General features: G+C 34.2%; 1 protein-coding gene across 14 annotated transcripts in view; it reads left to right on the top strand.

Annotated features, from left to right (window-relative positions):
• LOC123538498 (electroneutral sodium bicarbonate exchanger 1-like) overlaps window positions 1–12,064 on the top strand; it is a 143,105-nt gene that overhangs the window by 89,565 nt on the left and 41,476 nt on the right. For 9 of the 14 annotated variants that reach the window (XM_053530338.1, XM_053530331.1, XM_053530342.1 and 6 more), the window contains 2 exons: window positions 2,488–2,520; window positions 9,587–9,643. The exons of 3 other annotated variants lie outside the window; for them this stretch is intronic. In XM_053530338.1, the coding sequence (XP_053386313.1) occupies window positions 2,488–2,520; window positions 9,587–9,643 (90 nt within the window). The remainder of the gene's footprint in view (window positions 1–2,487; window positions 2,521–9,586; window positions 9,644–12,064) is intronic. 2 more of the 14 variants (XM_053530340.1, XM_053530343.1) reach the window with 1 other exon arrangement.

The raw sequence follows: 12,064 nt of genomic DNA, 5'->3' as shown, positions 1-12,064 counted from the left end.
TAACTCTATCCTGCTTTTTGCAAGAATGATGGCCCTTTTTAGACTTAGAAAATCATGGGTAGGACAATATTTCTATTACACAAAAAAAATCAGATGAGCGTCAGCACCCGCAAGGCGGTGCTCTTGTTACTACTTGCAATAGCATGCACATTTGCTATGAGGTCTAGCTTACACTGCTGTTGCAGAATTTCCTACTATTGTAGAGCAAACAGATGAAATAAAGCTTTTTCCTTCCTGTTTTGTTTGGGCTGTACTAAAGGCAATAAATTAAGCTTCATAAAATTAAGGACTTATTACTTTTTCATTAAAATCCTGTTATTTTATTGCTTTTTCTGCTTCAAAGGGAAAATTATCTGTTTGCCTGCTGTGTTTGTGATATTTCTTGTTTACTTTTTAGAAGCATTTTGCTGTGGTCTACAGATATAGCAAGCACAATATTAAAAGTAGAACTTTATTGTACCCAAGGCTATTTTTGTCTTTTCATTTTAAAATAAAGTGTACCAATTTAGGTGGCAGTAAGGAAATGCATTTTGTGATTTTTTAAAAGCATTTTTGCTGCAATATTAAAGAATTATAATGCAGTAATAGCAAATGAAATATTAAAAGTTGAATTTAATAGTACCCAAGGTTATTTATGCATTTCAGTCATAAAGTAAGGAGTGCCACTTTGAAGTAAAGGCAGGTTTGGGGAGGGGGTGGGGCGGGTGCAGTAAGCTAATGGATAAAGCTCATGTTGTACAACTTTTCCATTAATTTTTATCTTCAAGTGTTGAAAGCGATGAATTTTTTGCTTATGAAAAAGCAGTTTTGGTCCAAAGCATGAAATTTCATGCCCTTATCATTAAGAAATTTCACAGTATTCAAGTGAAATGTTCTTATGTCAGATTTACTTATAGCAAAATTTTACTTTAATTGTTGTTCTGCCTGCTTCAGACTACTTCCTGTATATGATATATCTGCCACTCTGTTGGAATCCCTGAAATGTAAAATTATATGTCTTAATTTAGTTTCAGACAAAATATTGACATCTGCAGTGCTTAAATTGAATTTATTTTTTATTGAAAGATGAGCTTTCAAAAGCAATTTAAAGTGAAATGTAAACTTTAGGTGAAATTTTGCTCTTGGGAAGTTTTCAGTCGCATGTCAGGGTATTGTTTGACTGGTCTGGTTTCTTATTGTTTTTTCCTTATTGAGACATATATTAGTCCTGAAAATTTTGTTTAAAGCCGCATGATGGTTTCGATTTAATTACATTAGTAGTCATATTAAGTACATGCATGTCTGAAATTTATTAGTCACAAAAGCAGTTCTGCCAAACTTCCAGTTGATTTTGTAAATAAAGGGAGGTAATAAATATGGTTTATGTTGAGATTTTTTTCAAAATTTGTTAAATATTTGGGAACATTAAGATTATTTGGAATTAAATGCATGAACAATGAAAATCCATAGACAGAAGTTATCTACAAATATAAAGATTTTACAGTGCATAAGTTGCTGCAAAAAAAAAAACTTCATTTCTGATGTATATTGTAATTATCACTTCTGCTATGCCTGTTTATCTTCCTATTGAAAGGCACTTTTGCAAAAAGCTTTTATTTCTATATGATGCTTTTAAACAGATTTTATTTTCAGCTTACAACTTTTTTTTTTGTTTCCAGTAGATTCTCTACATATGGAGGCCTTTTTTGTTTGTTTTGTAGTTAGTGGCATGAGATTTTGAGCTTTTATATGAGTATGCTTACTGATGTATAATATTATGTATAACAATGGTTCTTCAGTGAATATATTTTGATAATTTGTAACTTGTATCATACCTTGTTCACTTAACTAGTCTGTAAAATGTCAGGTAGTAGTGTTTGTTTCGAAAAATCATGTTTGTTGAACTCGTTCATTGCTGGGCAAAAATAATTCAAGCTTCAGCTGATTACCAGTATGTGAATAAAGGAAGACCTTTACAGACAGATCGTTCCGTTTTAAGGGGCATTTATGTTTGTGGGATACCTTTCTAGTTTCATTAAACATTGAAAAGTATTGAGCCAGATGCATGTTGGGTGTGTTTTGGCGAAAAGCTTGTGCTGTTGTAACATGCTTCATATACGACTGTTACACCGTAATTATTCAGTCAGAAGTCTATCTCGGGCATAAGTTGACCTCAGCCATAAGTCTATCTCAGCCATAAGTTGATCTCAGCCATAAGTCTATCTTAAGCATAAGTCGATCTGAGGCACAAATAATCCCAGGTATGTCAAGTCGTCCCCAACCATAAATCAACACCATCTTAAGCGTTGATACAGTAATATGCAGTAAGAAATAGACATTATGGCTGAATACTTATGGTGATTATTTAAAATACATTGTAAAGAATATGCAAGCTAAAATTATTTTTAACTTAAATGTTTTAGAATATGATAAAAGTTTGTAACTGTTACGTAAATGTGTATGTTAACATTTGTAACTGTTACGTAAAATGTATGTTACACCTTACAGAGCACGAGGAATATGGCAACACTCTCGGAACAGGTACATTATCGTGCATACTTATAATGCATAACCTGGATAGTTTAGAATGTTCTTTATCAAGAGACCATTGCTTATTATTCCGACAAAATATTTTGAAAATATATCCTCGTCTCCTGAGCACTAAAAATAGGCCTTAATAATAAGTAAATTGCCGTTTGATATCAGGTTTTTCGTACGTAATTTTGGCATTCTCTGGTTGTTTATGAGAAATTGTATGCTTGTGTGAGCCACATAAGTGGATAATGAATGCCTAAAATGAAGTACAAGAAAATGTAGTGACACAGAAATAGGTTTATTGTCATAATGGGTCCATTGCCTTGATGTAGGGGACCGGTAATGACAATGCTTGCAGTTTTGGCATTCTTTGGTTTTTTTGGAAAACAGTATAACCCTTGACCTACATTTACATCCAGAGACTACAGAATTACAAAACGATAGTACGTGATCATTCGGAAACATCTGAGTATCACTAAGGGTCTACTACCTCAACTATTTTATCTGCCGCTGCATTCATTTTCAATTAAAATGGTACGATGCCAAGGAGACGATGATACCCTGAATAATAATAAAGAAACCCGTGTAACCATTATCATATTGCACACAGAGTGCTGCAGTATTTTCCTGCTACTGCTGCTTGATATTATATTTGGGAATAACAGGTTTTTAACCTGGCATAGGGAAAAAACTTGACGCTTTATGCATGCATTTTTGAGACAGAATGCACTCTAAGAAAATTCTCTTGAAAATGTTCATCTGTTTTGCATTTCCAACTCCTTCGCATTATTAAGGTGATTTATTAGCTCACCTGTCACATAGTGACAAGGTGAGCTTTTGTGATCACCCTTCGTCCGTTGTCCGTCGTCTGTGCGTGCGTCCGTCCGTGTGTGCGTCAACAATTTCTTGTCTGCACGATAGTGGTTTCATTTATGATTTTATTTTAACCAAACTTGCACACAACTTGTATCACCATAAGATCTCGGTTCCTTTCTTGAACCGGCCAGATCCCATTATGGGTTCCAGAGTTATGGTCCCTGAAAGGGCCAAATTTAGCTATTTTGACCTTGTCTGCACAATAGCAGCTTTGTTTATGATTTGATTTTTACCAAACTTGCACACAACTTGTATCACCATAAGATCTTGGTTCCTTTGTTGAACCGGCCAGATTCCATTATGGGTTCCAGAGTTATGGCCCCTGAAAGGGCCAAAATTAGCTATTTTGACCTCGTCTGCACAATAGCAGCTTTATTTATGATTTGATTTTTACCAAAATTGCACAAAACTTGTATCACCATAAGATCTTGGTTCCCGGCCAGATTCCTTTATGGGTTCCAGAGTTATGGCCCCTGAAAGTGCCAGAATTAGCTATTTTGACCTTGTCTGCACAATAGCAGCTTCATTTATGATTTGAATTTAATCAAACTTGCACAAAACTTGTGTCACCATAAGATCTCAATTCCTTTTTTAAACCGGCCAGTTCCCTTAATGGGTTCCAGAGTTATAGTCCCTGAAAGGGCCAAAATTAGCTATTTTGACCTTGTCTGCACAATAGCAGCTTCATTTATGATTTGATTTTAACCAAACTTGCACACAACTTGTATTACCACAAGATCTGGGTTCCTTTCTTGAACTGGACAGATTCCATCATGGGTTTCAGAGTTATGGCCCCTTAAAGGTCCAAAATTGGCTATTTTGGCTTTTGCAGCCATATAGGTACTTCTTTTATGGTTTTATTTGATACAAACTTCCAAAATATCTTCAACAACAATAAATCTTGGATTCCATGACAAATCAGATCCAGTCGTAGGTTCCAGAGTTACTTTATATCTGATTACCTCCCCTGATTGTAATCAAAATGGATTTATATCAGTAAGTCCTAATAGGACTTATTTGAAATTTCATTATTGTCATTAGTTGGACTGAGCCAATCAGGGTAGATAACTATGGACTGATTTTATGTCACATTACCTCCCTTTATTTCAAATTAAAATGGGTATATCTCCGTAACTAATGAAGATACTGATCTGAAATTTCATTTATGTCAACAGATTTATTTGGCAGATCCTTCTTTTGTTCACTTACAATAATTTTTTTTTTAATTACTTCCCTTTTATGTTACTATGAATAGCTTATTTTTAGTAACTTTTTTATTATTGGCCATAGGGAAAAACCGAGACCACTTTTCTGTGGTACTGGATGGTACCTCCAATTTTTAGGTGTATTTTGACATATCTGTACCTTGTAAGAATTTTTTTTCTTTTTGGTTAAATTTCTTCTCTTTGTTGTTCCTGTCCTTTGTGGACTTAGATATTTTTTCTGAGGACCTTCTTGTCCTCAAGTGCAATGATAACAGGTGAGCGATATAGGGCGATCATGGCCCTCTTGTTTTATAGATTGTGATTGGTGTTCATATCCCTGCATTTGTGTTGTTAAATGTGGCAAAAAGAGCCCGAATTTATTTCAAGTATCAACTGAAGTTCTGTTACCAACCATTAATTATAATGCCTGGTGCTAGTAAAAAGAAAGGTTTTATACAGAGTGCATACACTGAGATTTAAGGACATGCTATGGATATGAAAATTGTACAGTCAAACTTGTTTATAAAGACCAACCTTAGGAGCAACAAAAAGTGGTCTTGTCGGTAGGTGGTCTGTATTCACAGGTTAGAATATAATTATTCAGAATGTTAAGATATGAAACAAAACCAACGCTCTTCAGGGCCAGGTGGTCTCTCTTCAGAGGTGGTCTTTAACACAGGTTTAATCATAATTCCCTGCAAATTTATGGCATATTAGCATACAGAGGGTATCCCATAAAGCACTACCAGTACCCATATTACAAAATATAGATGAACTGCTAGTTTTTACCAGTACCGATACAGTAAAACACTGCACAGTGATGAGCACTTTGCTGGAGTTACCTAGGGTTCAGAGCAAGCCAAACATAGAAAATACAACCAAGACAGCCGGGAACCTAATTGAACCTATTTGAGCAGTGTTTTACTGAGATGGATTCCATTATGTAGTGCAAATAATGCCAGTGAATATATCCATCATGTCTACAAATTTGCAAGCTTGTAAACTTCAAGGTACAATTAAAGACTTTATTTCTTTACCCCAAAATTGCAAACAATAAATTCCATCATGTAAAATCCAGTTGCACTGGAAAGTTACATTTAATCTGAACTGAGTTGTGACTTAAATCCAAGCAAAACAGAAAGTATTGTATCACGCGCTTTGTTTGCCATCATGCTATTGTGCAATGTGCATTACAACAGTTACCCTAAAATTTCTTGCTAACCCTTAAAATTTCTTGCTAACATGTCAAATGATATCACTATACATGAACTTAAAAGCAAATTTTGCCGTCATGTTTCTTTGTATTTTAAGCGAAATTTGCCTTCTTGAAGCATTAATTACAAATGTTCTAAGCCTTGTCTTGGTACAAAGGGTATTGTTTACCATCATGTTTCACAAAAATAAAAACAATTTTTGCCGTCATGTTTCTTTGTTATAGAAGGAATAGTTGCTTCCTTATAATCACCAACTACAAACTATGCTTTCCGTCATGTTATATAGAGCAGTTCTTGCCATCATGTTACAGTGAACTACAAGCATCACTCGCCTCCATAGATCATCAGCTATAAGCTATGATTGCCATCATGTTACATAGAGGAGTTCTTGCCATCATGTTATAATGAATTACAAACATCACTTGCCTCCTTATATCATCAACTACAGACTATGCTTGCCATCATGTTATGTAAAGCAATTTGCCATCATGTTACAATGAATTACAAGCATTAGTTCTTTTGTTGCCCCAGATAATGTCAGTTACAAATCAAGGGTACCATACTGTGTTTTCCTTCGTGTTACATGAAAACAAAAGTAATTTTTACCATCATGTTACCTTGAATTACAAGCAATGGTTTCTGATTTGTTACAGTTTTCTAGGTTATGTTGTATTGATGCCCCATTTTATGAACTTTGATTGTTTGCAATGTTGATAGTGGTTTTGTAACTGTGACAATGCTTATATTTTTTGTAGATATTTGTTGTGGATTCCTTTCCAAGGAATTTTTGGCTTGTGTTGATTGAATGCCATTTGATAAAGTTCAGATCTTTGAGGAATTTGTGTTTGGGGTTATTCTAGTGCCTTTTTATATGCCTGTTATGATTTAGTAAGTGGTGGTGATGGTCATCTGTCCATCCGTCCGCCAGTCTGTTTGCAATTTTGCTTTTGCTCAATAAATTAAGAGTGCTTTGACTTACGATCCTCAAACTTGACAGGCACATTGCTCATGGGCATTGGGTAACCCCTTTTGATATTGAGGTAAATGGGTTAAAGGTCAAGGTTACAGCGGCTGTTAGTACAAACAGTTTCAATACCTTGAGAATGCTTTGTCCTATGACCTTTAAAATTAGCAGGCATATTGCTCATTTGTATTGAATGACCCCTATGGTTTTGAGGTCAGTGGGTCAAGGTCACCCAGACTGTTGGTATGAAAACCATTCCCTATCCAATTGGTGGAAACCCCTTGTCCTACAATCTACAGACTTGAGAGGCACATTGCCCCTTAGCAGTGCATGATCCTTGTTGATTTTGAGGTCAGGGCCCAGTTGTTTAAAACTTTAACAGACTGTTAAACTAATTGCCTGTTAAATTTTGATTCAGAATACTAGTCTTGGTGGGAAACACTAGTATGATGTTTTAATTTTACTTTAAAGACATTTTAGTGTTCATAATCCTTAAGCCATACATTTGTTTTTCCAAGTTTTCTAAAATGTTGAAATATTACTCTAAAAGTTAATCTACTGTTAGCTTAATCAACTGTTAAAGTTTCAAACAACAGTTACTGGCTCCAGATGGTCAAATTTCAAGGTCATAGTTACTGTTAGAACAAAACCCATTTCTGCTCACCCGTATCTTCAAGAAAGCATTGAACTATCATCATTAAACTTGGCAGGCACATTGTTGATGTGCATTGAATGATCCCAAATGAATTTGAAGTTAGTTGGTCAGAGATCAAATTCATAGTGGCTGTTGGTACAAAAAATCAAAATTCCACTAAATATTTTGAGAATTACTGGACCTATGACCATCAAACTTTGCAGGAACATTGCTTATGGGCAGTGAATGATTTTGAAGTCAGCAACAGAGTCGGGGTACATAATTTTGGGCAGCGAATGATTTAGAGGTCATAGGTTAAGACCACAGTGATCACATGTACAAAAGGAACAGTCATCATGGACCCCTCTTGATTTTGAGGTTTCCTAGTAAAAGTTCATGGCTGCTGTCATGCTAAGTGCTCAGTTGAATGTATTATGTAATTGTATAATGTGGTTGTACTATGTGACTGTACTGGTTGTCTGTCTGTCTATTGCAATATTCAACTCAACCTGAAATTGCTTCGATCTATGATCCTCAAATTGCTTATGGCGTATTTTGCCCTGCACAGCACTGCTGTTGTGGATGGTTTTTGTTCAGAGCATGTTATTTGAATACTACTTTAGAAAGGGTCTTTTAATTTTGCTTGATAAATTTCATATTCCATAGACTAGATTACTTTTATCTAGTATAAAACTTGTTTCCATTATTTTTTAGCTCGACTATTCGAAGAATAAGTAAAGCTATCCTACTCACCACAGCGTTGGCATCACACCTTGGTTAAGTTTTTCGTACCAGTCCACATTTTGTCAAAGTCTTCTAAGATAAAGCTTTGAAACTTTCAACACTTGTTTACCATCACCATGGCCAGTTATAGGCAAGAGCACATAACTCCATCAAGGATTTTAGCTGAATTATGGCCCCTTTTGACTTAGAAATTGTGGTTAAGTTTTTCGTACCAGTTCATATTTTGTCAAAGTCTTCTAAGATAAAGCTTTGAAACTTTCAACACTTGTTTACCATCACCATGGCCAGTTATAGGCAAGAGCACATAACTCCATCAAGGATTTTGACTTAATTTTGGCCCCTTTCGACTTAGAAATCTTGGTTAAGTTTTTCGTACCAGTTCATATTTTGACAAAGTCTTTTGAGATAAAGCTTTGAAACTTTCAACACTTGTTTATCATCACCATGTCCAGTTATAGGCAAGAGCACATAACTCCATCAAGGATTTTGGCTGAATTATGGCTCTTTTTGACTGAGAAATCTTGGTTAATATTTCGTACCAGTTCATATTTTGACAAAGTCTTTTGAGATAAAGCTTTGAAACTTTCAACACCTGTTTACCATCACCATGGCCAGTTATAGGCAAGAGTACATAACTCCATCAAGGATTTTGGCTGAATTATGGCCCCTTTTGACTTATAAATCTTGGTTAAGTTTTCCGTACCAGTTCATATTTTTTGTAAAGTGTTTGACATATGGCTTTGAAACTTTTATCACTTGTTTAGTATAATAATCTCTATCTGTAGGAAAGAGTACATAACTCTGTCATCTATTTTGGCTGAATTATGGCCCTTTTTGGACTTTGAAATTGGTTCTGTTTTCATACAAGTCCACATTTTGTCAAAATTATTTGACATATGGCTTTTAAACTTTGAACTCTTGTTTATCATTATGATTTCCATCTGTGGGCAAGAGTACATAACTATTTTGACTGAATTATGGCCCTTTCTGGACTTTAAAATTGGTTCATACATTGCCATTTAGTGCTAGACTTATGGAAATCAAAGAAATACAGGAACATTGTTTGTCTAATCTATTTATTTCTTTTCTGAATATCTGTGGAAATATTTTGACCCCATTCTTCAATCAATTCTTCGAATAGTCGAGCGCGCTGTCATCAGACAGCTCTTGTTAAGAAAAAGTAATTTGTAAATGTATAGCTCTCCATTTATAGTAATATAATTATGATAAAAATGAAGCAGGTAATTGAAATGTGTATTATGGAAAAGAAAGAAAAAATAGCAAAAAGACAATTTCCTTTATGCTAAAATTATGAAATAACATATTCACAGCTTTTTTGTATTAAATAAGTACAATTTGAATTATACATGTACAAATACGAATTTGTTTTGGTAATATTTATGATTAATTTATTTTGAACACATTTCCCCCACAGGGCTTCATGTGTCTTTTGCTGGGCATGTACAAACTGTGCGGCGCCATGCATATCATGGTAATGGCTTAAAGGTTTAAGTGGTGTGTAATGCTAAGTCGAATGCTCGGCTGAGGTGTTGAGTTTCGGGTTTTGCTAAAAATACTCGAAAGACTACTAGTTAATTATGTAACAAGATATATAACTTTTAATTTTAATACACTTAATATGTACAAAATAATTAGTTGCAAGACAATTACCATATATGATAGCTGAGAACATTCAATATTTAGGTTTTTCAAGTAGATGCTATGCAGTTTTCATTAAAATACCATATAAGTACTTATTTTTTGCGGGCTCCAAATTCTGCGATTATTCAAAAATGATGGGGTATTAAATTTCTGCGTACCTTATTTCTGCGGTGTCTTCCTTCTCACGTTGATGGAATTTATTTCTGCGGTTCTGTATTCAACTTTGTTTCATTAATTTCAGATAGAAAGATACGTATTTTGTTGTTATTTTGACAGTTATGTCGACTTCCGGTTTTAAAGTAAAATTTGACGGATACTGATATAACATCGTCATCATCACATAATGTTAAGGGGAAACATGAAACACTAAGCAAAAATGACATAAAGTTTTATTCAGCATAAATACATGTACATGCATACAGCTACTTGGTAGACATCGAGTAGTTTTACCAGTGAAGATGATTTGCGGTGGAAGAAAATCACCTGTGAAAGAATAAAGAACGTAAGACAACGTATACAATAAGGTGTTAAACCAGAGAGTCTATTTTGACAGGCGTCACTGTTCATAGTCAGGATTTTCATGCTTTTTCAGTGACAATTTAAAGTTAAAAGATAGGACTAGAGCAGGCGTTTAAATTACGAGGCTATTATACTAGTATGACCGTAAAATAAAGATAATGAGAGGATTATGTTCATTCATTGTTGCAGGTCATTTTATAAAACAATTATACCATACATACACGAAAAAATGCCTGAATCTATATTTTGCAAACATTCTCATCTGTGCATTGTAACGGTATGATAATTTTTTTTAATCACGCCTTTTTCAAATCCCATGCAATTTACGCTAAATATGACAAACACCAGACGGATCAGTTAACAATAGATACAAAGAATACAATAGATTGTGTTTGTCACATAATTTAAACTGACAGCTGACTGTTGTTTAAAAACCGGCATGTATGAAAATATTTAAACAAGTCACTGCAAAAAAAAAAAAAAAAAACTCACCTTGAAGGGTTCCAGCAAATTTAGGATACTCATAATGCAAAAAAAAAACAACAACAACACAAGAACAACACGTTTGTGTTAACACTGTCTATATTGTACAATATAAAAACCATCTGACCATTCAAACAATCAAAAAACGATAAATGGTGAACGAAAATCAAAACAAAGTCGATAATTTTATTATGGTTTATTCAAAAGCAAAACAATAATAACACTGTTCTATTATATTACCGTAAGTTTCTACTTAATTTTCAACTTAATTCTTCTGCTTTAGGCTACATGCGGGACAATAGCTGATAACGCTATCGAACATTATCTTATACTTAACTGGATTACAATGGTGGCCTGTGTCATAGTTTCACAGCATGTTAGGGCAAAATTTTCTGCGGATTTTAAATCTACGGTCTTACTGTCACCCGCAGAAAACGCAGAAATAAAGTTCCCGCAGAAAAAAGTACTTATACGGTATATTTTTTCCTTGCATGTTATGAAGATTTCTGGCTTAAGGTTTATGATTAACCTAGATAGTTTTGAGTCCCCAATTTTAAGAAGGCCCTGAGGCTACCATATTCCCTAATTAATGTTGCTGGGGTGTTTCATTTTGCATAAGCCATGCATTTATTGTGGATACATTTTTATTATATTTTTTTGTGGTGTAATCTATAACTTAAATTAATGCAGTTATATCACTGCATCAATGGTGGTTTTCACTTTGGAGCTTAATTTATTCAAAGATTTTTTTTCAAGACATGGGAGGTAGGGGTGGGGGTAGGTGTGGGGGGTGCTGTTAGAGGATATGGAGATGGATGCATTAATTAGGGAATTGATACAAAATATAAGATTTTTATATAATAATCTTTAGAGATCTTGACAATATAATGTTTGTGTTTAATGTGTAACCATGGTTTCGATACATCTAAACAGATAATGAAAATATTTATTCTAATTTTTACTTTTAATTAATGACTTAAGTTTGGTGTCTTTTTCAGCACTAAGGTATACTTAGTTATTGCTATAATGGAAATAACATTCACTACTAAATATTTTTGAAAATTTTTTTGTTAATTCTCAGATATTCTAAGAAATTGTCAGTGCATGCAGGACAAGGCTGAAAGGGAGTTATTTAAGGTCATGGACATGTAAAGGCAGTCAGTAATTTCCATGCAATTCCATTTTCTCATATTTTGGCATTAATCTTTGGATGTTTACCTAGCTGATATTAGCATCATGCCTTAAGATT

This window comes from Mercenaria mercenaria, chromosome 18 (genome assembly GCF_021730395.1).
Source record: "Mercenaria mercenaria strain notata chromosome 18, MADL_Memer_1, whole genome shotgun sequence".
Lineage (NCBI taxonomy): Eukaryota > Metazoa > Mollusca > Bivalvia > Venerida > Veneridae > Mercenaria > Mercenaria mercenaria.
Note: the sequence above shows the minus strand (reverse complement) of the source record. Positions and strands in the feature narration are given on the sequence as shown.